The sequence below is a fragment of the Typopeltis vanoorti genome, chromosome 9 (assembly GCF_054136105.1).
Source record: "Typopeltis vanoorti isolate ZY-2024b chromosome 9, IOZ_Tvanoo_1.0, whole genome shotgun sequence".
Taxonomy (NCBI): domain Eukaryota; kingdom Metazoa; phylum Arthropoda; class Arachnida; order Uropygi; family Thelyphonidae; genus Typopeltis; species Typopeltis vanoorti.
In genome coordinates this window covers 85,198,083-85,225,973 of record NC_143557.1, presented here as the reverse complement: position 1 = coordinate 85,225,973, position 27,891 = coordinate 85,198,083, and the positions used below count along the sequence as shown (strand labels likewise).

The 27,891-nt window shown below is 38.5% G+C and overlaps 1 protein-coding gene across 3 annotated transcripts in view; it reads left to right on the top strand.

The window, feature by feature from the left end:
• The window catches only part of Ac76E (adenylate cyclase type 2 Ac76E), a 313,695-nt gene that overhangs the window by 150,343 nt on the left and 135,461 nt on the right, over positions 1-27,891 (top strand). For 2 of the 3 annotated variants that reach the window (XM_090397687.1, XM_090397686.1), the window contains exons 16-17: positions 2,960-3,123; positions 25,467-25,545. The exons of the other annotated variant lie outside the window; for it this stretch is intronic. In XM_090397687.1, coding sequence (XP_090253813.1) covers positions 2,960-3,123; positions 25,467-25,545 — 243 coding nt within the window. The remainder of the gene's footprint in view (positions 1-2,959; positions 3,124-25,466; positions 25,546-27,891) is intronic. 3 annotated transcript variants of the gene reach the window in all.

Genomic DNA, 27,891 nt, shown 5'->3' with positions numbered 1-27,891 from the left:
GAAATTAACTAGTTTGAGAAAAGTAAACAAGGAGAATTATCAATGCCTTATTGATGTGCTTTTTTTTAGAGTAGTGAAGTGCGATTAACAGTAGTTCAGTTAAATCGTTGGAGAATTTTTATTAATGTGTTCCGCTAACGTAAATAAGTTAATTCATAAGTGTGCTCACAATTAATTGATGTATTGAAGATTGTATCTGGTAAGAGTAGTCATACTTGTTTTTTTGTTTTAACATTAACATGTCTTCGAAGTTCAAAGTCCGGAATAAGATTGCATGGAATATTGTCTACCTTGATTAGTGCTTCCTGTGAATATTAAACATTAAGTACAGCTGATAGATATGTGGAGACTGATTAAATAAGAAGTTTCGTTTTATTAACTTGAGTTAAGAAAGCTTGTGATTTTGAAACTATGAATTGTATGTGAAAGTTTAGAACATTGAATTGGCATGAGTGACTTAGCAAGATGTACTAAGTTGATTGTATTGTTTCATTTTAAAGCAGAATTCTTGTATTTGTTATATATATATATCATATATTAAATGTTTTATTTTGTTAATCTAAATATTGTGTTTGCCTGAATTCCTTTTTATTGCACCTTTCATAAATATTCGAATCTTGCAGGAACCCCGAGTGAAATAGAAATAATTTGGCCTAAAGAAATGAGGAGACTGCTAACTTAATTAAAAATTGATCCTACTATTTTATATAGACTAATCTAAGAATAGGGTGGCGCAGTATAATTATAAATTTTCCTACTTTTGGATCGGTGATCAATTTGCAATTAGTTGTTTTATTGATAAGAGTGACTTGAACCAAGATGGCAGATTTAGAACATAACATGAAAATAGAACGTCATGACAGTGGCATCCAAAAGAGGAAGGTCACTAATGGAGTGCCATAGAGATCTGTTTTTGGACCATTGTTATTATTTTTTTAACATGTTTGTAAGTGACATTGAGAATGACTTAACTGGAGTTATGCAGATATTTGCTGATGATGCAAAGTTGGAAATAACTATAAGAATTACAGCAGATGTGGCCTAGCAGGATGATCTCAATAGACTCTGTGAGTAGGTAAGTGAATGGAGCTATCACTCACTTGCCCACAAGATCTTGAAATTTATTATTATTATTATTATTATTACCCTGTGGAGTCAAAGCCTCGTCTAGGTTGTCATTTTGTCATACACACAGCTCATCATGCCACACTTTAAACACACTCAAATTCTCTTCAGACTTTCAGGCAAGGCATTCCAATCATTCACCAGAAAAACCTGCTTCTCATTCTCTTGTTCATATCCTCCTTATATAACTTCCGGGGATGACCTCTTCTTCTCCTCATGATCTCCCACCATTTTATGTAAAACCACTTTAACAATGATCCTTTAACAACCCTTTACCAACTTGTATGTCTCTATCATATGACCTCTCTTCTTTCCTACCCACTAGACTCTGTAGATTGCATCTTCTCAACCTTTCCTCATAGTCTACATTCTGACAATTTGGTAGGCAAGGTTGAGATACACAGTATGCAATTAATAAGAAATTTTGAAGAACAACGAAGAGATGAGAGATCTTGGAGTGATGACAGAGACTTGAAGTTTAGGGGTCACATTCCTAAAATTGTAAGAACTCACAATGGGTTATGGCAATAATGAGAAGGGCATTGACATGCAGAAGCAAAAAGGTTATGGTTCCCTTGTATAAGACTTTGATCAAGCCACACATGAACTACTGTCCACAGATTTGGTTGTCTAATTTTCAAGTGGATGAGGACGTAATTGAAGAGGGTCTAGAGAAGATTTACTAAGTCAGTGTGAGGTCTATGGAATATTAGATCTCAGGAGAGATTAAAGGAATGCAACTTACAGAGCTATGAGAATTGAATGATGATAAAAGGAAATGATTGTGATATATAAGTTGGTGATGGATTGTTACCAAATTAATGTGGAGATTTTTCATAGAGTAACGGGAGACATGGTAGAACAAGAGGCCATCCTTGGAAGCTGTATGAAGAAAGTGTGAGCAGGGGGAGCAAGAAGCAGGTTCTTTGCATGAAAGTGTGGTGAGTGAGGAAACTGTGAATGGGTTTAAAGCATGGATTGATCTTTTTTGCATGAGAGAGTTTGTAATTCTGCCCCCCTCACTACGAGTCCTTTGATTCTATGGAGGTTAGATGTTAATAATATTAATAAACTCTTTCATATCTTCTCTCTTTGCATATTTATCATCTTTAAATCCATCATGCTCAAGTTTTAGTTATTTTATTAAACAATTCATAATTACCCCTTCTCTTACACCTCAAAGTCTAACCAGGCCAGCAATGATAATTAAATTCATTATTAAATTGTTATTGTGTAATTAAAATTTTTTTTAATTGTTTTTATGTTAAAGAAAAAATATCGAATAAATTGGTATATGTTGCAGTTAAACTACAGTCAGAGTACATGCTTGTTGAAAGTTTTTTTTTTTTTTACTTTGGTATACTATAAATTAAAGATACCATCTTTAATTTATCATATAACCAAGAGAAAAACTTTCAACATCTATCTCTAATCCAGAGTATTTTAGCAATACGATGTGATACCTTTTGGCTACTTGTATATGGAAATATGGCTTTTGCATTACTTCACTTCTGGGTCTGGTTCCCACTGATGAGACCTCAATAATGGTCAAAACCAGTCTTGGTAGTGGCCCTTCCCATAATGCATAGTATTATACATGCCCGTAAGGATATGTGCATTGCATTATGGGGTACTAAGGCAACTGAAGTGACTTCATGTGTAAACTTTGTTAACATTCGAAAAAGTGGATGGTTAGCAATCCACTCTTTCTAATCCACGTTTCCTCTAATCCTCCTTTCTCTTCTTTCTTCTGAATAAATGAAAAAAAAATGTGTACAACCTGACAAAGAAATCATGTACTTGAAGTGATAATTTATATGTTTCACTTCCTTAGGAACACTTTTTTCCTACTGCGCTCTCCATTTTGGGAATCTCAGTGTTCCACCACATCAATTACTTAGTGAAGGTTGCTGTTACATTTATGGAATTAGTTGCATTTACTGTGGTCTTTTATTCTGTCAAGACAGATTGTTGCTTGATATTCATTGAAACTGAAGAGTAAGTAAATAAAAACATTATTAGATTTTTTTTAGTTCAATCAGTTTGACTTTTAACCTACTTACAATTTACATTAATCATGTGGAAAATTCTTAGTAATTAATTGAAATTTGAAACTTGTTAAGATTTAACAATAATTATTTGTTGTTTTCTTTCTGTTAATCATGGGAAGGAGAGCAAATATGCTAGTTCGGAGAGGTTGAGGATAGGAATGCAATTGCAGAAGTGCATGAATATAGGAATGCACTCTTGCAAAAGTGAATGAAGATAAAAATATATATATATAACATTCATAGTCTCCTTGTACAGTACAGTACTATGAAAGTTCTATGTTCTTTAGAGTACATATCAAGAATTGATTATGATGATAGTTGGAAGTGATACGATTTGAGAGGAGGGGGGGGGACGATCCAGTTGCTTATTGATCACACTAAACTGGGGAGGACAGTATTCAATAAAAGTGATGTACAGATTCAGGAGGATGATTTTAATTACTTGACATTGTAGGGTGAAGGATAATGGTTACTAATTCAACATGGTGATAGGTAAGTTTATGCATTATCAACTGAAAAGACTACAGTGCTGCATTATATGGGCTGCATCAGAAACTGGTGAGGCTAAGGATTTTTATTATTAACATCAGACCTCAATGGAGTTAAGACTCATTGCAGGAGGTCCTCATGCAAAGAAATAATTTAACCATGCCTTAAACTCATTCACAGTTTTTGCACTCACCACACTTTCAGACAATGAATTCCACTAATCAACTACTCTTCATGTAAAGAGCCTGCTTCCCTCCCTGCTCACATCCCCTTATACAGCTTCCAGGAATGCCCTCTCATTCTACCCTCGTCTCCCTTTACTCTGTGGAAAATCTCCTCAATATTAATTGACAACAACCCCTCTTCAACTTATTGCTAATTCAGCTTATACATCTCAGTCATATCCAATGGTGAGCTATGGATATTTTAACAAAGGCTTGCATCGTCGAGCAAAAAAAAAAAGGAAAAAAAAAAGGCATAACTTAGGCCTTATAATACTTATATTGCAACTTTGTAGAGAGCTTCTGACAGATATCATAATTCCTATAGGATATCAATCATTAATGCCAGATTTTTTAAAAATTCCAAATTGAAATTTTTAGAAGTTTGGAAATTGAAAAGCTGGTAATTTCTCCACAAAGCAAGAGCCGTTCGTAAACTGCAAGATGCCCATCATGGTCCAAACACATGGCCGATCTTTAAAATTTCGATACCATGATCTTTTGGAATCATATTTAATTTTCGTTGATTTTTTGGTGATTGATGATAAAAAGCATATAATTTATCCATAAATATTTCAAAATGATTTATTTCTTTAATGTGTTTTATCGAATCATCTAATGCTAATTGTAAACGATGAGCGCAATGCCAAATCACAACATTGGGAAATTTTTGTAGAAGTTTGATTGCAACACCTGATTTGTTTTCTTAACATTACACTATCTCCATCAGAACAAAATGCAATGAAATGATTTTTTATATAGTTATCAGAAAATTCATATAAATTTAAAGTAGCAATTATAGTAGCATGTGTACATTCCACAGTGGTATTTTCTAGTTCTACAAGATTATTAAACAAGAAGAACAAGGGACTCGCATATTTGAGAAAAATTTAACAAAGGGCTCGCACGAGCCCCTTATAGCTCACCACTGGTCATATCCTTCTATTCACAAGGTTATGCAAATTGCATTCAATCTATCTGTCCTCATATCTCACATTCCATAGACTTGAAACTGACTTAGTGAACCTTCTCTGGAGCCTCTTTAATATTATTATTATTATTATTATTATTTCCCAAGACCTCATGGAGTCAAAGACTCATCTGGGAGGTCCTTTTATCACACACACACACATCTCATCATACTGTGTCTTAAACACATTCAAACTCCTTGCAGATACCACACTCTCAGGCAAGTCATTCCAATCATTCACAACTCTGCACGAAAAAACCTGCCTCTCACTGCCCAACTCACACTCTCTTTATACAGTTTCCAGGGATGACCTCTGGTTCTCCCCTGATCTCCCACTATTCTCTGTAGAACTTCTCCACCATTGATCTTATAACAACCCCTTACCAACTTGTAGGTCTCTATCATATCTCCCCTCTTCCTTCTCTCCACCACACTCTGCAAATTACATCTTCTCAATCTTTCCTCATACTCAACATTCCAGAGGTCAGAAACTACCTTAGTCAGTCACCTGTGGACCCTTTCCAACATCTCTTCATCCTTCTGAAAACCCAGTGACCAAATCTGGACACAATAATCCACGTGTGGCCTAATCAAAGCCTTATACAATGGTACAAGAATTTCTCTACTTCTACACGTCAGTGTCCTCCACATCATTCCCAGAAGTCTTTGTGTTGTCTTTACAATTTTAGCGATATGTCCCCTAAATTTTAGATCCTTATCCACTATCACCCCCAGATCTCTTATTTCCTCTACTTCCAATAATATATTCTCACCAAGCATAAATTCTGCATCCCATCTTTGTTTTCCAAATGTTAAAACCTTACATTTTGCAACATTGAACTCGCATCCCCATTTGCTTGCCCAATCACTCAATTTATTCAAGTCTTCTTGCAAGGCCACAACATCTACACTACCCTTTATGGTTCGTCCCAACTTTGCATCATCTGCAAACAACTGAATATCTCCATTCAAATTTTTGCCAATATCATTAATATACAAGTTAAATAGTAATGGCCCTAAAACAGACCCCTGAGGCACTCCATTAGTGACTTTCCTTTTTCCTGGATATCGCACTCCCATACACAACTTGTTGATACCTATCAGATAGCTAGTCTCCAATCCAATGCACTAATCTAATATCCAACCCCATCTGCTCTAGTTTAACTGTCAACTTATCATGAGGTACTCTATCAAAAGCCTTTATGAAATCCAGTATATTACTGTGTATCCTTCTCCTCTGTCCACGGAGGAGAAGGATACACAATATCATTAATATACAAGTTAAATAGTAATGGCCCTAAAACAGACCCCTGAGGCACTCCATTAGTGACTTTCCTTTTCCTGGATATCGCACTCCCATACACAACTTGTTGATACCTATCAGATAGCTAGTCTCCAATCCAATGCACTAATCTAATATCCAACCCCATCTGCTCTAGTTTAACTGTCAACTTATCATGAGGTACTCTACTTTTGATACCTATCAAAAGTAGAGTATCATGAGGTACTCTACTTTTGATAGAGTACCTCATGATAAGTTGACAGTTAAACTAGAGCAGATGGGGTTGGATATTAGATTAGTGCATTGGATTGGAGACTAGCTATCTGATAGGTATCAACAAGTTGTGTATGGGAGTGCGATATCCAGGAAAAGGAAAGTCAAAAAACGGAGGAGAAGGATACACAATATCATTAATATACAAGTTAAATAGTAATGACCCTAAAACAGACCCCTGAGGCACTCCATTAGTGACTTTCCTTTTCCTGGATATCGCACTCCCATACACAACTTGTTGATACCTATCAGATAGCTAGTCTCCAATCCAATGCACTAATCTAATATCCAACCCCATCTGCTCTAGTTTAACTGTCAACTTATCATGAGGTACTCTATCAAAAGCCTTTATGAAATCCAGTATATTACTGTGTATCCTTCTCCTCTGTCCACGGAAGCAGTCACTTTATTGTAATAAGTAGATTACTAAAACATGACCTCCCTTTAGCAAATCCATGCTGTCCATCAAAGATTATACCATTGTTGTCAACCCAACTCTGGATCCTAGTTCCCACAAGCTTCTCAAACAACTTAACCACAACACTTGACACAGAGATAGGCCTTTAGTTTGATGCTTGAGTTCGATCACCTCCTTTATGAAGTGGCACAATCCTGCCCTCCTTCCACTCTTTAGGAACTTGACCAAGTGCAAGACTCGTATTAAAAAAATATGTCAAGGCAGGTGTCGACTCTCTGGCACGTTCTTTCAGAATACGCGGTGATATATTATCAAGTCCCACAGCCTTATTTACATCTAGTTTACTCAACTCCCCAAGCACCTCTTGCTCACTTACAGTCAGTCTCTTCTCCCCATCATCAACTGCCCTCAATCTCTCCATGAAGTCACATTCACAAGATTGAAAGATCTTTATGAACTGCTCATTAAGTATCTCCACCACACATTCTGCGACAGCTGTCTTTATACCATTTCCTCCAATGAATGTCATCCTTCCATAATCATTCTTTCTTTTGCTGGCTAGATATCAAAAGAACTCCCTAGGATTCTTTTTGGCTTCATTAGCTAACTGCTGTTCATACCTCTCTTTAGCTACTCTCACCAACCACGTCACCCTCTTTGCCTGGTCTTTGTAGATCTCATGAAATTGGTTACTTCCACTTCTCTTATGCTGCCTCCACAATGCCCTTTTTCTCTGTATCGCATGTTTAATTTCTTTATTCATCCATCTCACACCTACCTTATTTAACCTTCTCACCCTTGAAATACATTTAGACATTGCATCTACTAGACAGTTTTTGAAAATCCCCCAAGCTGTTGATCTCTTTTCCAGCTAACTCCTCATTCCATGCTACACCCGCAAGCTGTCTCCTGAGCTCTTCATAATCACCCCCCCTTGTCGTTCCACATATACCCTTTTTTCACAGGGGTCCTTGCACTGCTGTCATCCACCCAGGTAATCACCTCATGGTCACTTTCACCAATTGGTGGATGATTTGACACCTGATTTATAATTACATCCTCTGATGAGATGACCATAACAAAGACTCTTAATCCTCGTGTGCCCTCTGTTACATACTGTCTGAGGTAGTTATCCCTCAAAAACTCAAGAAACTCATTTTCTTTACTTCCGGTTGCTATCTCTTCATTCCAGTCTATATTTGCCATAATTAAAATCACCCATAATGATCATCCTTTTCTTATTTGCTTGGCTTATTTGACTATACATTTCACTATCACCACCATTCACATTACCAGGTCTATAACAACATCCCACCAAGTATTTGATCCTGTTCACCTCTATCTCACACCATACTGCCTCAAAACCACTGGCCCTATTTCCCTCTTGCATCTCTACCTTGTATGGACATAACTCTCCCCCTCCCTTTTTACCCCTTCTATCCTCACGAAACATATCATGCCCTTCCATCTCTATTCCTGTCAGGATGTCGTCCTCATCTAACCATGTCTCACTTATTCCGACAATCCTTGGCTGAACAGATGCAATTAGTGCAACCATTTCATCCGCCTTGTTTCTTATACTTCTAGCATTGGTATACAAACACTACAGCTTATTTCTGGATCTACAGCTAGTTCCACTGATACCACTCACTCGATGTGATCTCTTCATGCTGAACTGGGGCCATTTCCCTTTCTGCTTCTTCATTTTAGAACCCTTTTCAATTTCATCTGTTTCCTCTTGATCCCTGGTCATCCCATTTCTTTCCTGCCTACACATGCTCTCACCTCCTCTTGGAGCATCCACCTTTCTCACGCTGTGTACCCCTGTCCACCCTGAGCCTCCCCATTTCCGTTCTCCCATTCTCTCATTTTCTATACTCATACCACTCATTTCCCCTTCTTCAATCTCTCCTGTCTTACTCTCCTGCTCTTCCACATCACTCCCCTCTCGATCTGATTCATTCTCTCTATTCACTTCTCTACCTTCCAGCAGCAGTCTCTCCAAGCGACTCACACCATAACCACTCAAATGCAGTCCATCGCTCCCATATAGCTCACTTCATCCCTCAAACTTATTCCACACATTAAAAAACTGTATTCCCATCTCCTCACACATTTCAGCCAGAATATCATTCATAATCCTTGCTCTCCGCCTCATTTCACCACAATCATACCTAGGCAACACACTGACTACCCTTCCTGTCACACTATTCTCTTTTATCTTTCCAAGCAGCCTCCTGACATTCATTCTGACATGCTCTTTGTTCTCTCTCAAATCATTTGTACCAATTAATACAATTAACTCTTTTGCTCACTCCCACCTCATATCCAATGCCTCAATCACTCTATTCATTTTACCACCTGGAAAACATACCTTGTGCATTTTATCCTCTAGCACACCTATAATAATGGAGTCACCATACAATGCCTCTTGCTCATCTTTCGTTAACTCTTTCATGCCATCATGATTTATTTCAATAGTTTTGACATGAATTCTCTTAATTTCATTCTGCATCCATTTCATTTCTTGCCTCATCCAATTCAATTCACTTTCCCAATCTCGCGACACATTCTCTTTATCATTAAATCTTTCTAACTGTCGACCCCCTCTTCTCACTTTCCCTCTCATTCATCCTTCTTTGTTTCTGTACTTTCAGTCCAACATACACCCAACTTTCATTATCATTCTTCTCACTTTCACTCTCGCTTATCTTTCTTTGTTTCTGTACTTTCGGACTAACATGCATCCAACTTTCGCTATCATTCTTCTCATTCGTCTTTCTTTGTTTCAGTACTTTCAGTCCAACATGCATCCAACTTTCGCTATCATTCTTCTCATTCGTCTTTCTTTGTTTCAGTACTTTCAGTCCAACATGCATCCAACTTTTGCCATCATTCATTCTTTTTTCGCTATCATTTATTCTTTTGATTTTTTTCACTTGCGATTTCTGCGTCACGCCATTTCTACTTTCATTTGTTCTCTCAATTTCGTTTCTTTCTGCCACTCTCGCCTCAATTTTGTCCCTTTTAACATCAAATTGCTCTTTTTCTTTTTTTTTTATTTTTTAGCATTTTTTCGTCTCTCTTACTCACCATCCTTCTCTTTCAAACGTGTATTCGCGACACAATCGTTACTAACACTTTCTGTCATCAATTTCATATTTGCATTCATCAGTTCCTCATTCAGGTCACACTTCGCACATGCCCTTCTTCCATCCACGCTAAACATCCACAAATCATTTATGTAATCAAAGGAATATATATAACAGACCTCACACTTAACGAAACGACTGAAATCCAAATTAAAATCATGGAATGACAATGCTGCTGCCATTTTTTTTTTTTTCTCCCCTGCAGGTTACTAGGTCTAATAATAATGATTTCATAATTAAGTTTAGGCAAGAAAAATTTTCCACACTAATAATACCGGTAGCGCACAATGTTTACTCGATAAGGATCGAAAGAAGGAAGAGGATATTATTCTTGTTGAGAGGCTTATACGCTGGTTAAACATGTTAACTAATATTTAAGGAATTGACAGCGTATACTAGAAATATAAATTAAATAAACTTTAATATATACTTTCCGATATTTCGGCAAACGTCACGTTGCCATCTTCTTGGGAACTTAATACAAAGACACGTGCACACAAGTACTACATAACAGCAAATGAGAACTGAAGCTAGGAAGCTAACGTTTTCCTAAAGTCCTGATGGTGCCCTCTGGCAGGCTATATTGGTGGTTCTTGGCCTTTGGGCTGAAGTTCTGATAAATGTTTCCCAAATTTGGGGCAGTCTCATGCATCCAAATTTGTTGAGGTTTGGCATGTTCCTAAGGGCTGAGGCTGATTCCATGAATAGTCTTTCATACTTGAACTTGCTGCGGTGTATGACTGTGGCTTTCTTCCATCTTATTCTGTGGCGAGTATCCAGAGCGTGGTCTGCAAGCCCAGAGTGGCTGTACTGGTGAAATCGGATGTAATCCTTGTGTTCTGATATTTGCTGTCCTGCCTGTTTGGCCAAAGTAAGACAGTTTACAGCTGCAAGGGACCTGGTATACACCAAGTAGGTCTAGGGGAAGTGGTTGGTCTTTAGTGGAGTGGATAAGGGATGCCAATTTTCTATGTGGTCTGTAACAAGTGGTTGTCATGTTTTCTTAAGATTTTGTTGATTTTTTCTGAGGTGCCTCGGATGTAGGGAATGGTGATGGAATTAGAGTAATCTTTTTTGTGAAGGGGAGGGGGTGGTGGGTTGTGGATAACTGGGTTCAGTATTTTCTGGATTTTGTTTTGGGGGGGGGTAGCCATTGGCTGAGAAAGTGTCACAGATGTGATTTAGTTCAGTGGTTAGGGCTTGATCATTTGAACAGATTATTTTTGCCCTGTTGAATAGTGTCTTAATAACTCCATATTGTTGTGAGGGGGGGGGGTAAAGGGATTGTTGGTGAATGTATCTGCCTGTATGGGTGGGTTTTCTATAAACTGAGAAAACCAAGGTTCCATCAGGTTGGCGGGTGACTAGTGTGTCTAGGAAGGGGAGGTTATTGTTTTCCTCTTTTTCCAGGGTGAACTTGATTCTAGGGTGTTGGTTGTTTAAGTGTGTTAGGAAGGAGAGGAGTGAATCCAGGCCATGTGGCCAAATTGCAAACACATCATCAACGTAGCGAAGCCATATGGTAGGTTTTTGTGGGGCTGAGTTTATGGCTTTCTCTTCAAAAGTCTCCATAAAGAAGTTGGCCAAGGGTGGGGAAAGCGGTGAACCCATGGCTGACCCTCTATCTGTTTGTAGAATTTTTCCTGCCAAACGAAATAGCCTGAGTTCATTGTAAACTGAAATAGGGCTGAGATATCGGGAGGAAATTTAGCTTGGATTAGCTCTAGGGTTTCTTTGAGGGGTACATTCGTGAATAGGGAGAAGACGTCAAAACTGACCATTATGTCATTATGTTGCAGTGTAAGGTTTTCTATACTGGCTTTGAAGTGGGCTGAATTTTTTATGTGTGTTGGTGTGTTGCCAGTATAGTGTGAGAGCACTTTGGCTAAATGCTTGGCTAGTTTGTAAGTGGGGAAATCAATGCCATCCACTATGGGACGTAATGGTACACTTTCTTTATGTATTTTTGGGAGCCCATATATGCGGGTGGTTGGGGGTCTAGAGTTATAGGGTTTTAGTCTGTTGGTAACCTCCACAGGCCAAGAAGTAACCTTTTTAAGGAGCCTATGGAGTTTTCTAATTTGTGAGTTGGTGGGATTGTAATTAATGGGGAGGTAAGTGGATCGATCTAATAGCAAAGCCTTGAGCTTTGCTGTTAGAAAACTCCATAGGCTCCTTAAGAAGGTTACTTCTTGGCCTGTGGAGGTTACCAACAGACTAAAACCCTATAACTCTAGATCTCCCCCCCCCCCCCCCCGCATATATGGTCTCCCTAAAATACATAAAGAAAATGTGCCATTACGTCCCATAGTGGATGGCATTGATTCCCCCACTTATAAACTAGCCAAGCATTTAGCCAAAGCGCTCTCACACTATATTGGCAACACACCAACACACATAAAAAACTCAGCCCACTTTAAAGCCAGTATAGAAAACCTTACACTGCAACATAATGACATAATGGTCAGTTTTGACGTCTCTTCCATATTCACGAATGTACCCCTCAAAGAAACCCTAGAGCTAATCCAAGCTAAATTTCCTCCCGATATCTCAGCCCTATTTCAGTTTACAATGAATTCAGGCTATTTCGTTTGGCAGGAAAAATTCTACAAACAGATAGAGGGGACAGCCATGGGTTCACCGCTTTCCCCGCCCTTGGCCAACTTCTTTATGGAGACTTTTGAAGAGAAAGCCATAAACTCAGCCCCACAAAAACCTACCATATGGCTTCGCTACGTTGATGATGTGTTTGCTATTTGGTCACATGGCCCAGATTCACTCCTCTCCTTCCTAACACACTTAAACAACCAACACCCTAGAATCAAGCTCACCCTGGAAAAAGAGGAAAACAATAATCTCCCCTTCCTAGACACACTAGTCACCGGCCAACCTGATGGAACCTTGGTTTTCTCAGTTTATAGAAAACCCACCCATACAGGCAGATACATTCACTAACAATCCCATCACCCCCCCCCCCCCTCACAACAATATGGAGTTATGAAGACACTATTCAACAGGGCAAAAATGATCTGTTCAAATGATCAAGCCTTAACCACTGAACTAAATCACATCCGTGACACTTTCTCAGCCAATGGCTATCCCCCCCCCCAAAAAAAATCCAGAAAATACTGAACCCAGTTATCCACAACCCCACCACCCCTCCCCTTCACAAAAAAGATTACTCTAAATCCATCACCATTCCCTACATCCGAGGCACCTCAGAAAAAATCAACAAAATCTTAAGAAAACATGACTTAACCACTTGTTACAGACCACATAGAAAATTGGCATCCCTTATCCGCTCCACTAAAGACCAACCACTTCCCCTAGACCTACCTGGTGTATACCAGGTCCTTTGCAGCTGTAAATTGTCTTACTTTGGCCAAACAGGCAGGACAGCAAATATCAGAATCTCAGAACACAAGGATTACATCCGATTTCACCAGTACAGCCACTCTGGGCTTGCAGACCACGCTCTGGATACTCGCCACAGAATAAGATGGAAGAAAGCCACAGTCATACACCGCAGCAAGTTCAAGTATGAAAGACTATTCATGGAATCAGCCTCAGCCCTTAAGAACATGCCAAACCTCAACAAATTTGGATGCGTGAGACTGCCCCAAATTTGGGAAACATTTATCAGAACTTAAGGCCAAGAACCACAAATATAGCCCACCAGAGGGCACCATCAGGACTTTAGGAAAACGTTAGCTTCCTAGCTTCAGTTCTCATTTGCTGTTATGTAGTACTTGTGTGCACGTGTCTTTATATTAAGTTCCCAAGAAGATGGCAACGTGACGTTTGCCGAAATATCGGAAAGTATATATTAAAGTTTATTTAATTTATATTTCTAGCATATGTTGTCAATTCCTTAAATATTAGTTATCAAGGAAGAAGATAAGGATATATCCTTATCCTCTTGAAAACCAGATGACCAAATCTGCACCCAGTAGTCTATATTGTGGCATGATCAAGGCCTTATATAAGGGAATCATAATCTCTTTTTTTCTGCATGTCAAGGTCCTCCTCATCATTACCATAATTTGTTGTTATGTTATTACAGTTTTAGCAGTATGGTATTTGAACTTCCATTTTTTGTCCACTATCACTCTCAGATCTCTCATCTCTTCCACCTCCTTCAAAATTACTCCATTAATTGTATGCTCTGCATCCCAACCTTGTCTACTAAATTTCAGGATCTTGAACTTTGCAACATTACACTGATTTCTCCACTCACATAGTTTGTTAAGATTCTTAAAACAGTAATGACCCCAAGACAGGCCCCCTGCTGTACTTTGCTAGTGACCTTTCTCTTTTGGGAAGGTCACTAGTGGATTGCTATCCTCCAGCTGATGCCAAGATTTGAGGTGAAAATGAAGAAGGAATTGAAGTTTTAGAAAATATACTACAAAAGTAGACCAAGTAGCACTAAGAATCACTCGAATGCTGAAAAATGTATTAACCATCAGGTAAAATTATCCCTCTTTTTGAAGCTTTGATATATCCATGTCTAGGCTTCTCTGCTGAGAGTTAGTTGCTTAGATTCCTTGACTATATCCAGAAAAAGGTAATCAGGATTTCACAAGTGTTCTAAATGCTTTTGATAAGTATAGATCAAAAGTTTATGATTTATAAAATTTAAGTGATTGATGGTAAGGGTGTTATGATAAACGCATACACACCTCTAGGGAGGGGGGATTATAGGATAAATTATTATCATTTTCACAACCACTTTCATGGAGTCAGCAAACTCATCATGGAAGTTCACTCAACCAAAATACTTACCACATTGAACCTTAAAATCCTTAGCACTCTCAGCGTTCACAAAGCATATGATAATGTGTTCCACTCACTCATAATTCTCTATTTAAAAATGTACTCTCCCACATTTATACAATTTCCAAAGGATGACCTCTTATTCTTTCCTTCTCACCTTTTGCTATTTTTATAATCCCTATGAAACTTACTTTAATGTGTCTTGTGCACAAGTTCCATTAAAGCTATTAATTCCTTTAAACTCTCTCCATAACCAACAGTGAGTCCTGATTTATTGTGTGATTAAAAATATCTGCACACATCCCTTTGTGATAGTGGATATTGCTATATACATCACAACTACGGCTTATAGAGGTATAAAAAGGAAACACATGGTCTTACAATCTTCATAGACAAGCATTAATAGTAAAATGGGTCATAATGAAGAGCTCAGTGACTTTTGATGTATAAAATAGGATGCCACTTTTTCAACAACTCATTTTGAGAAATTTCTGCTGTGCTGCAGTTACCCTGATCAACTGTAAGTGGTGTTATTGTGAAGTGGAAATACCTAACAACAACACAATCACAACTGGCCACATAAAGTTGCAGAGCATGACTGCTGTGTGCTGAAGCACTTGGTGTGAAAAAAAACTGCCTTGCATGAAACACTTAATTCTGAGCATTGAAATGCCTTTGCAAACATTGCCATCATCACAAGTATCAGGAGCTGAAGAATAACATGGGTTTTTCTGGCCACGCAGCTGTTCACAAACCATACATCAGCAAAGGCAATGTCAAGTGTTAAGTGGAGTAGCATAAAGCTCACTGCCAACTGGATTCTGGAGTAATGAATCACACTTCACCATCTGACAGTTTGAGATATGAGTCTTGGTTTAGTGGTTGCCAGGAAAATGCTATCTGCCTGAATTTGTTGTGTCAGCTGTCAAGTTTGGTGGAGGAAGTATCATGGTCTTTGGCTGTTTTTTCATGATTCAGACAGTACCTAGTTTCAGAAGTGGGGAATCTTAACACTGTGACCTGTGGTGGTGTTAGTGTTGCAAGTGAATGTAGCAGTCGTTTTGAGTTATGCTACAAAAAGTGTTTTTAAATTAAAGTATAGTGAGGCTTTTTGTCCCAAATTATGCTGCAGTTGTTCTTCAGTTGGATACAAGTGTCCTTCAGTAGTGTTATTGTTGAAACTTTTGTTTATATTGTGTTTTCGCTACTTGTTTGTCTCACTACAGCATCTAAAGATGGCATCCATACAGAAATGTACGTCAGCGGCATGGAGGACTTCTGTACGAAAGTCTAGCTCTGCCTTGGATTTTTTGCAGTGGATGCAGTTGTGGAAACTGCTATATGTATGCACCGAAAAATGTGAAAGATCTGTGGACCGTTTGGTTAAATGAGAAGAATGAAAACATTAACATATATGAAAAGTGTCTAGATAGATTAGAGCGATTAGGATTGGAAGCAAACATCGGGACCATAGCAGAAGAGCTTTAGCAGGAGTTTTTGAAAATGAAAAGTGACCTTCATCTCCTGCAAGAGGAATTGGAAGTGCTCAGTAAGGAGGTTCAGGATATTAACATTGAGTTAAATGTGTTGAATAGAGAAATTAGGATTATGGAGATTACTTTAGCTGAAGTAACTAGAACAGGTTTAAGTAAGGGAGAGACTGGTGAATGATGAAGTAATGAATAGTATGGAAGTGATTGGGAATCAACAGAATGAAAGCACAAGAGGTCTAGAAGAAATGAGATGTTGTGAAAGTGAGAGAGTAAGTAAAAGAGTGTTGAGGGAAAGTAATGAAACTGGGAGAGTCATGCTGAATACTGTAGAAAATGAGGCCGTGAGTGATGCTTGTTTGGGTTTGAATGAAGTTATGAGTGGTATAATATATGGTGGTTCAGTGATTAAGGGTATGGAGAGCAGTATGTTTGAGGACTGCTTGTCTGGCAGAACAATAGAGAGAATGACTTTAGCAATTAAGAGAGGGCATGATGCAGAAAAGATGATAGTTATGGTGGGTACAAATGACCTGAGTAGTAGTATTAATCGGGTAGCAAAAGATTTAAGAACATTATTAGATAGTGAAGAAGAAAAGTGTCAAAGAGAGGATAGTGTGTGCTGCCTTGTTTTGACAATTATGAGTTAAGCAGACAAGCGATGATAATGAATGATATGATTGCAAGAATGTGCAAAAAAAGAGGTCTGCAGTGTGTTGTTTGAAGGCAATTATGCAAGAGATGGATTGCATCTGAACATGGAAGGTCATAAACGTTTGAAGAAGTTATTGTTTTCTGAACAAATTGAAGTAATTAGGCAGGGAAACTAAAATTAAAAAGTTGAGTGTTAGAGGGAGAAACTTAAGCAGTGAACGTATATTTGTTGATCCTTTTTCACGGAATAATTTGAAGAATAGAGTGAATAAAAATCGGCTTGGGACTACTGAAATTAGTAAAATGTATATCAGTTCTAAAGCTGGTAAAAGAACTGAAGGGAATCTGCAATTTTAATATACTCATAATAAATTTAGTTTAATCCTTTATCCAAGTGTAAGCAAACAAAGTTTACACCTGAAAATATCTTCAGGACTGGGGTAGTGCAACACTAGACAACTCTGAACAAAGGTGGACCAAGCTCTCATCACTCCTTGTCTCAGTATCTTCCATAATGTAAAGCACATCTCCTTGCAGACATGTATACTGCTATGCATTAAGGGAAGGGCCACTACCCAGGCCAGTTTCAACCTTTATTGAGGTCTCTTCAGTGGGAGGCAGATCCAAGGAGTGACGAGAGCTTGGGCCACCTTTGTTCGGAGTTGCCTGGTGTTATACTACCTTACCCCAGTCCTGAAGATATTTTGAGGCACAAACTTTGTTTGCTTACACTTGGATAAAGGATTAAACTAAATTTATTATAGTCTAACCAAGTGAAAAATAAACTTCCAACATTTGTATACTAATGCAAGAAGCATTCAAAAGGAAAGGGAAGAATTTCTGGCATTAGTCAGTGCAGTCTCACCAAAAGTTGTAGGTATTAGTGAAACTTGGCAGTCAGCAGAAGATATGGTTACTGGAATTGAATGTGATGAGTACAGCATTTTCAGGAAGGATACAGAAGTTAGAACGGTGGAGAGGAGTACTGTTGATGATAGCTGATGACTGCAGCCAAAGAAAGTAGTATATCAAGATGATAGACATGTGAATGATAGTTCATTTTAGGCAGTTTGGTGTGAAATAGTGACCAATGCAACCAAATATATACAGTTAGTTGCTGCTATAGGCCAGGGAGTGATATTGAATTTATGCATCAGCAGATTAGTGCAATGAGTGTAAGTGATTATTATTGGAGATTTTAATTATGCTGATATCAATTGGAAGGAGGAAATATCATGTGGCAAAAAGGAAATGGAATTCATACACCTTTTAAGAGATAATTACTTGAAACAGCACATAACTGAAGGGACTCATGGTGTAAGAGTGTTGGATCTAGTCATAGGCAGAGGACATGCATAAGTAAGGTGTCCTCGTTACCTTCAATTGTTGAGAGCGATCATGTGGTATTTACTTGGAAGGTTGCAAAATTTGTGGATTTCTCTCTTAAAAAGCTGTAAGCTCACTTTCGAGTGAGCTTACAGCCATCCCATGGCAGAACATATTGCAGGGGAAAGATGTTAGTAGTGCATGGGATAAAATCAGCAGGTATCTGAGGAAGGCAATATCAGAATGCATTCCGATGGTCAGGAAGACAAATGAGGTAGGCATTAGATGGATGAGTAGTAGTAGTATTACGTTTGCAAAATCTGATCTGCAAAACATGATCTGCAAAAAAAGAAAATGTTATGGAGAATTTACAAGGAGAAAGGCTACCAGTATATCCATGAGCAGTAGAAAGGTTACCAGCATAGTAAGAAAAGCTAAATAAGATTATGAGAAGACCTTAGCCAAGGAGATCAAGGGTATTCGCAAAGAGTTCTTCCACTATTTGGCAAGTAAAAGGAAGAATAACCTTAGTGGGTGCTGATGGTATTGAGGTGGCCAATTCAGATGTATTAGTAGAGTTACTGAGTGATCACTTTTCAATCGTCTATCACCCAAGTGAGGATATCTCTGTACTTGTAGCAATAACTAATGTGAGAATTGAAGTTAATAAATTAGAGGTACTTAGTATATTGCAGAATTTAAATGCAAACACTGTTGTAGGTTTAGATGGAATATCAGGTTGGGTGTTGCGTGAATGTGCAAAGGAATTGTCAACGCCTCTTGGTTATTTAACTTAAGTTTGAACTCTGGTATGGTCTCTAGGGAGTGGAAGGAAGGCAAAGTGGTTCCATTGCATAAAGGTAGCTCTAAGACTGCAGTAGTTAATTACAGACCAATCATCATCTCAGGTGTGGTGGTAAAAGTATTGGAAAAGTTGGTTAAAGACAGAATTCAAGGTACAAGAATAGGTGGATATGTTACTCTATAGGGGCCAACATGGTTTTGTTCAAGGTCGATCCTGCCTTAGCAATTTATTAACTTTTTATAATAGAATGACATCTGAGTTGGACAAGGGGAATGGCTACACAGTGATACTTCTGGATTTTGCTAAGATATTTGACAAGACATCCAATGGGATACTATTGCGCAAATTGGAACAGATGGGGGTAGATACTAAACTGGCAATATGGATAAGAGAATGGCTCATGGAGAGATACCAGAAAGTAGTGTATGGAGGAGCAGAGTCCAGGATGAGGTAGGTGACCAGTGGTGTGCCTCAGGGCTCTGTGTTTGGGCCGTTATTATTTAATTTGTACGTAAATAATATAGGAAATGGCTTAAAGGGAGATATTCAGTTATTTGCTGATGATGCAAAGTTGGGTAGCGCAATAAAAAATTAAGCTGATGTTGACAGTTTGCAGGATAATTTAAATAAGCTATCAAAATGGGCAAAAGGTAATGGATATCAGTGTTCAATGTGGAAAGTGGAAAGTTATGCATTTTGGGATTAAAAGATTATCAGCTGTGTACCACATTGATGGAATGGTATGCTAAGAGATTGATGAGGCTAGGGACTCTGGGGGAAAGGGAGATAAAGGTCAGACTGCATATTGCTAAGGTGTTCAAGATTGCACGTAGTGTGTCCTTCGATAACCAAGTAATCCTAACATTCACAGATAAAGAGGTTATTATTCCCCTTTATAAGGCATTGATATTTCCACATTTGGATTACTGTGCTCAAGGGTGGTTACCTGGATTCCTTGGAAATGAGGAGGTTGTGGAGAGGGTTCAGAGGAGAGTGACTAAGTTGGTGAATAATGTAAAAAATGCACCCTACATTGATAGATTGAGAGCTTGTGGATTACAGAGGTTGGTTGATAGGTGGAGAAGAGGGGATATGAAAGAAACATTTAAATTACTAAAAGGTTTTTATAAGATTGATGACACCTTAGCAAGAGACAGCTGTGTGATAGTGATGAAAAAACAAGAGGTCATCCCTGAAAGTTGAGGAAAAGTGTGGTTAACAAGGGTGTGAGAATGAGGTTTTTCTCCTGGAGGGTAGTGAATGAGTGTAGTGCATTGCCTGACTCTGTTGTAAGTTCTTCGTCTGTAAAAGAATTCAAGAAGAGGTTTATTATTATTATTATTATGGGTATCTTCGTGGAGTCAGTAGACTCATCGTGGGAGACCCAAACTATCAAAAACAATATCTATCATATCTCTTCTTGAATTTATTTACAGACAAAGAACTGACAACTGAGTCAGCAATGCATTCCACTCATTCACTACCCTCAAGGAGAAAAACCTCAATTTCACACCCATGTTAATCACACTTTTCCTCAACTTCCAGGGATGACCTCTTGTTCTTCCATCACTATCACACAGCTGAAATATTTCCCTTGCATCAATCTTATATAAACCTTTTAGTAATTTATATGTTTCTATCATATCCCCCTCTTCTCTGCCTATCAACCAACCTCTGCAATCCACAAGCTCTCAACCTATCAATGTAGGGTGCATTTTTTACATCACTCACCAACTTAGTCACTCTCCTCTGAATCCTCTTCACACCCTCCTCATCCCCAAGGAATCCAGGTGACCAGACTTCAGCACAGCAATCCAAATGTGAAAGTATCAGTGCCTTTTAAAGGGGAATAATAACCTCTTTATCTCTGGATGTTAGTGTGTTCTTCAATAACCAAGCAATCCTATGTGCAATCTTGGACACCTTAGCAATGTGTCCTCTGAACTTCATCTCCCTATCTACCAACACCCCTAAGTCCCTAGCCCTCATCAATCTCTTGGAGTACCTTTCCATAAATGTAGTACACAGCTGGTAATCTTTTAATCCCAAAATGCATGACTTTACACTTTTCCACATTGAACTGACATCCATTATCTTTTGCCCATTTTACCAGCTTATTTAAATCATCCTGCAAACTTTCAACATCAGCTTGATTTTTTATTGCGCTACCCAACTTTGCATCATCAGCAAACAACTGAATATCTCCCTTTAAGCCATTTCCTATATCATTTATATATACAAATTAAACAACAATGGCCCAAGCACAGAGCCCTGAGGCACACCACTGGTCACCTGCCTCATCCTGGACTCTGCTCCTCCATACACCACTTTCTGGTATCTCCATGAGACATTCTTTTATCCATATCACCAGTTTAGTATCCATCCCCATCTGCTCCAATTTGTGCAATGGTATTCCATGGAGTATCCTCTCAATAGTCTTAGCAAAATCCAGAAGTATCACTGTGTAGCCATTTCCTTTGTCCAACTCAGATGTCATTCTATTATAAAAAGTCAATAAATTGCTAAGGCAGGATCGACCTTTAACAAAACCATGTTGGCTTCTATAGAATATCATATTCTGATCCACCCATTCTTGAATTCTGTCTTTAACCAACTTTTCCAATACTTTTGCCACCACACCTGAGATGGTGATTGGTCTGTAATTAACTACTGCAGTCTTAGAGCCACCTTTATGTAATGGAACCACTTTGCCTTACTTCCACTCCCTAGGGACCTTACCAGAGTTTAAAGTTAAGTTAAATAACCAAGTAAGAAGCGTTGACAATTCCTTTGCACATTCACACTACATCCGAGCTGATATTCCATCTAAACCTACAGCAGTGTTTGCATTTAAATTCTGCAATATACTAAGCACCTTTGATTTATTAACTTCAATTCTCACATTAGTTATTGCTACAGGTACAGAGATATCATCACTTGGGTAAGAGACTTCTGAAAAGTGATCACTCAGTAAATCTACTATTACATCTGAATTGGTCATCTCAATACCATTAGCACCCACTAAGTTTTCCTTCCATAGTCATTCTTCCTTTTACTTGCCACATAGCGGAAGAACTCTTTGGGATTGCCCTTTGTCTCCTTGGCTAGGGTCTTCTCATAATCTGATTTAGCTTTTCTTACTATGTGGTAAACTTCCTAGCTTGAGCCTTGCCCTGCTCATGGGTGTACTGATCGCCTTTCTCCTTGTAAATTCTCAATAACATTTTCTTTTTTTGCAGATCAAGCCTAATACTACTACTCATCCATCTAATGCCTACCTTGTTTGTCTTCCTGACCATCGGAATACATTCTGATATTGCCTTCCTCAGATACCTGCTGATTTTATCCCATGTACTGCTAACATCCTTTCCCTGCAATATGTTCAGCCATGGGATGGCTGTAAGCTCACCCCAAGGCTTGTTTTAATTACCTAAGCCATAGTTTCATATATATTTCTCTTTTTAAGAGAGAAATCCACAAATTTTGCAACCTCCCAAGTCGATACCACACAATTGCTCTCATCAATTGGAGGTAATGAGGATACCTTACTTATGCATATGTCCTCTGAACCAGTCACCAGGTCCAACACTCTCACACCACAAGTCCCTTTAGTTATGTGCTGTTTCAAGTAATTATCTCTTAGAAGGTATATGAATTCCATTTCCTTTTTGCCACGTGATATTTCCTCCTTCCAATTGATATCAGCATAATTAAAATCCCTCATAATAATCACTAACCCTGCACTAAACTATTGATGCATGAATTCAATATCACTCTCTCTGTCCTATAAGAGCAACCAACTGTATATTTGGTTGCATTGGTCACTATTTCACACCAAACTGCCTCAAACGAACTATCATTCACATGTCTATCATCTTGATATACTACTTTCTTTGGCTGCAGTCATCAGCTATCATCAACAGTACTCCTCCCCACCGTTCTAACTTCTGTATCCTTCCTGAAAATACTGTACTCATCACATTCAATTCCAGTAACCACATCTTCTGCTGACAACCAAGTTTCACTAATGCCTACAACTTTTGGTGAGACTGCACTGACTAATGCCAGAAAGTATTCCCTCTTATTTCGAATGCTTTTTGCATTAGTATGCATAGTTTGATAGATATTGTTTTGATAGTTTGGGTCTCCTGCAATGAGTCTGCTGACTCCATGGAGATACCCATAATAATAATAATAGTAATCATATTCTAGAAAATTTTCTGATTCCACCTTTATAGGCACAGTTCAGTGAAGGCCTTTCTTATAGCAACATGACAGTGGCTCATTCCTATGCATTAATGGCTTGATGAAATGGATGTTGAAAAGGTTAACCAGCTCACACAGAATCATGATCTGAATCCCACTGGCCACCTGTGGAGTGAAATGGAACATTGATTGCAAACCAGGCTGAATTGCTCGACTTCACTGACTAATGCTCTTCTGGAAGAATGGAAGAGAATTACTTTCTCTTCCAAAATCTAATAGAAAGCCTACCCAGAGGATTGAAGGGTGTTATATCAGCAAAGGATGGACTAACTCCATATTAATTTCATATTGGTGTGAAAGCTGGGATGAGCAGGCATCCAGATATTTTTGATCAGATAGTGTACTGCCATGGTCACTTGTGCCATGTCTCTGACCCTCTTACCAGAGTTTTCACATCACAGTGAAAAGTTGGTGACCAAATTTAAGCACAGAAGTCCAAGTATGATCTGACTAATACTTTATTGTGACACAACCACTTCCTTATCCCTACATGTCAATGTATTCGTTATCATGGCAGTAATGCAATGTCCCCTCTAAATTTCAATCCACCATCAGCACTCATACCCCCCCCCCTCTCTGAAGTGCATTTCCATAATACAGTATCCAGCCTTATCTCTGCACATTGATATGTGCAACACCTTTCACTTATCAGTGTGTAGAATAAATTTTTTGCAAGTTGGGAAGTTGAGTAAGTGATTATAGCTAATTTTTGCTTGTAGAGTGGTAAAGGAGTTAGAATGGATTACCTAAGGAGGTACAAATGCATTGACAGTGAAGGAGTTTAAGGTGAAGCATGATAAACATTGGATGATTATTAGTATGAGCCTTGATGAGTTGTCTTTGGATTCCATGGAGATGTCAGGATAAAATAATTTTTTTTTTTTTAATTCATTATTTTTTTATTATCAAAAGGCGTTTGACAGGATACCACATGGAATTCTAATCCATAAACTACAACATATGGGAATGGATATAGGGTGGGTTGGTGAGATGGATAGCTGGGTGGTTGATGGAGAGATATCAAAGAGTAGTTTATTCAGGAGTAGAGTCCAAAAAACGGCCTGTGACTAGTGGTGTGCCACAGGGTTCTGTTCTTGGACCACTGCTGTTTAATCTGTTCATTAACGATATAGGGAAGGGTCTAAGTGGGACAGTTCATTTGTTCGCTGATGATGCAAAGTTGGTTAGGGCAATAGTGAATGCAGAAGATGTCAAAGTCTTGCAAGATGACTTAGATAGATTGGAGTTCTGGACTAAGGAGAATGGATGTCAATTTAATGTGACAAAATGTAAGGTTATGCATTTCGGAGTGAAAAGATTAGCAGCAGTATACCACATTGGTGGAACTGTACTCCAAGAGATTGATGAGGCCAGGGACTTGGGAGTGTTGGTGGATAGGGAGATGAAGTTTAGGGGGCACATTGCGAAAGTAGCTAAATCAGCTCATCAACTCACTTGGTTGTTGAAAAATACCTTGACGAGCAGAGAAAAACAAGTTATTGTACCTCTGTACCGAGCCCTGATAAGACCTCATCTCGACTACTGTGCCCAGATTTGGTCACCTCGGTTCCTTCTTGATGGGGAGGAGGTTGAGAGGATCCAGAGGCGAGTGACTAAGATGATAGCAGGTCTATGGAATGAACCATATGAGAACAGGTTGAAGATTTGTGGGTTGCAGAAACTAGTTGATAGGCGGAAAAGGGGAGATATGATTGAGACATTCAAATTGCTAAAAGGATTCTATAGGATTAATTCAGATGATATTTTTGAGATTAGGACTGGTAGTGGGAGAACTAGGGGACACCCATGGAAGCTGGGCAAGAGCGTGGTTAGCAGGAGTGTTAGAGCTGGGTTCTTTACTTTTAGAGTGGTAAATGAGTGGAATAAGCTGCCAGAGTCTGTTGTGGGTGCTATGACAGTGAGCGAGTTCAAGGCAAGGTATGATAGATACTGTGAGAATGTTGAACAGCTGTGTGAACATGATGTTTAGGGCCTCCCTCAATGAGTCTAAGGACTCCTGGAGTAGCCCGTGGTAATAATAATAATAATAATTATCTTTTTCAAGTTACATCTCTTCCTCTATCTCTCTCAACTTCCCATTCATGTAAATCTGTATCTCTACACAATAGTTATTATAATTCATGATATATTTTACCATTGCTTTCCAGATTGTTATCCTTGCAATGCTTGCACCCAATGTTGTTCTTACTAATTTTTGCAGTTTTGCTGAATATTTTAGACAGGCAGGTAAGCACTATATGAAATTCTCAATGTTAATTTTTACAAAAAGATGTTTAGTAAAGGCAGAAGAATATACACATCTACATAATGTTAAATATTTTTCACATTATTTTCTTTGGCAATTCCATAGAGTTAGACTAAAAGCAGCAGGCCTGTGCTGACCATTATTTTCACAATACCTGTCATAAATTCTCCTTGAACTCATGCACTGACAAAGCATTTATCACAGATTCCTGCAATCCATTGCATCCATTCACCAGCCTTCAAGCAAAAAACCGATTCCTCGTGTCCTTGCTTATACATTATATATACAATACTCTACAATTTCCAAGGGGGGGGGATCTTTGTTCTCTTCCTTTCTGCCATGTATCGTCGGGGGGAAAAAGCATTTTTGTGTGTCAATTCAATAAAATTCCCTTAATAGTTTTTATGTTTCTACCATATCCCTCCTTTTCATCTACAACCAGACTGTAACAGACATTCATTCTGTCTTTAGAAGGAACATTCCAGAGACCTGTCACAATTTTGTCTTTGCCTCTCGATGTTCTCCACTACTACCTCATCCATAAGGAATCTAGGCAACTAGATCAGTGTGCAGTAGTCCAGATATGGCTTTATTAAACCCTTTTTAAATAGGAATAATAATCTCCCCATCTTGCTTATCAGTGTGTTCTACAGCATCCAGGTAATGTAATGAGCTTTTGCCATCTTTGCAGTATGCCCTATAAACTTCAAGCTACTTGTCTACAGATATCCCCCATATCACTGATCATTGATGATATTGATTGAGAAAATGGTATTAGAACAACTGGATATTTAATAAGCAATTTATAAAGGTCTTCAATTCTTGTGAATGTGACATCTTGTAGAATTTGAGAGCATTTGATGATGAGGAGGAGAGACTGACTGTAAGGGAGCAAGAAGTACATGGAGAATTGAGCAAACTTGATGTTAATAAGGCCCTGGGACTTCATATTATATTACCACATATATTAAAGGAATGTGTCAGGGAGTTGGCATTTGCCTTGACATATTTATTTAATATGAGTCTTACATTGGGTCAAGTTCCAAAGGAGGGGAAGGAAGGCAAGATTGTGCTGATTCATAAATGAGGTGACTGAACTGTAGCATCAAATTATAGGCCTATCTGTGTGTCAGTTGTTATAGTTCAAGTGTTGAGAAGCTGGTGAGGTGCCAGGATACAGAATTGGATTGCTAAAAATGGTATCATCTTTGATGGACAGCATAGATTTGCTAAAGGGAGGTCATGTTTTAGTAATATATATAATTATTACAATAAGGTGATAGCTTCATTGGACAAAGGAGATGGATATACAGTAGTATACTTATTAGATTTTGCAAAGGCTTTTGAATAGATTATCATATGATGAGTTGATGGTCAAACTAGAATGGATGGGGTTGGGTATTAGACCAGTGCATTGGATCAGAGATTGGCTATCTGATAGGTATCAACAAGTTGTGTATGGGGAAGGGGGGGGGGCAATATTCTTGAAGAGGAAAGTCACTAGTGGTGTGCCTCAGAGGCCACTGCTGTTTTACTTCTATGTTAATGATATTGGGCAAGATTTTCATGGGAATGTATTGAGTTGTTTGCAGATGATGCAAAGTTAGGATGAACTATAAGGAGTAGAGCAGATGTTATGGTCCTACAAGAAGACTTGAATAGATTCAGTGAATGGGCATGCACAAGAATGGGGATGACAGTTCAATGTTGAAATGTAATGTTTTAAAATTTGGGAAACAAAGATGGGATGTAGAATTTGCACTTGGCTGGGATATATTGTTGAAGGTGGAGAAAAGAAGAGATCTTGGGGTGATGGTGTCTAAGGATCTACAATTTAGAGGACATATTGTACAGTTGTGAAGATTACCCAACGAATTCTAGGAATGATGCAGAGGATACCTGTTTATAGAAGGAGATTCTTGTTTCATTGAATAAGGCCTTGATTAGGCCACTCATGAACCTACAGTGCACATATTTGTCACCTGGTTTTCAAAATGATGAAGAGATGTTGGAAAGGGTTCAGAGGTGACTGACTAAGTCAATTTCTGCTCTCTGGAATGTTGAATATGAGGGAGAAGATGCAATTCACAGTCTAGTGGATAGGAGGAAGAGGAGTGATATGATAGAGACGTACAAGTTGGTAAGGGGGTTGTTATAGGATCAGTGTTTAAGAGGTTTTCATAAAATGGTGGGAGATTGGGGGGGGGGAACAAAAAGCCATCCGTGGAAGCTGTATAAGGAAGGTGTGAACAAGGGAGTGAGAACCAGGTTTTTTTGCATGCAGAATTGCAAATAATTGGAATGAATTGCCTGAGAGTAGGGTGTCT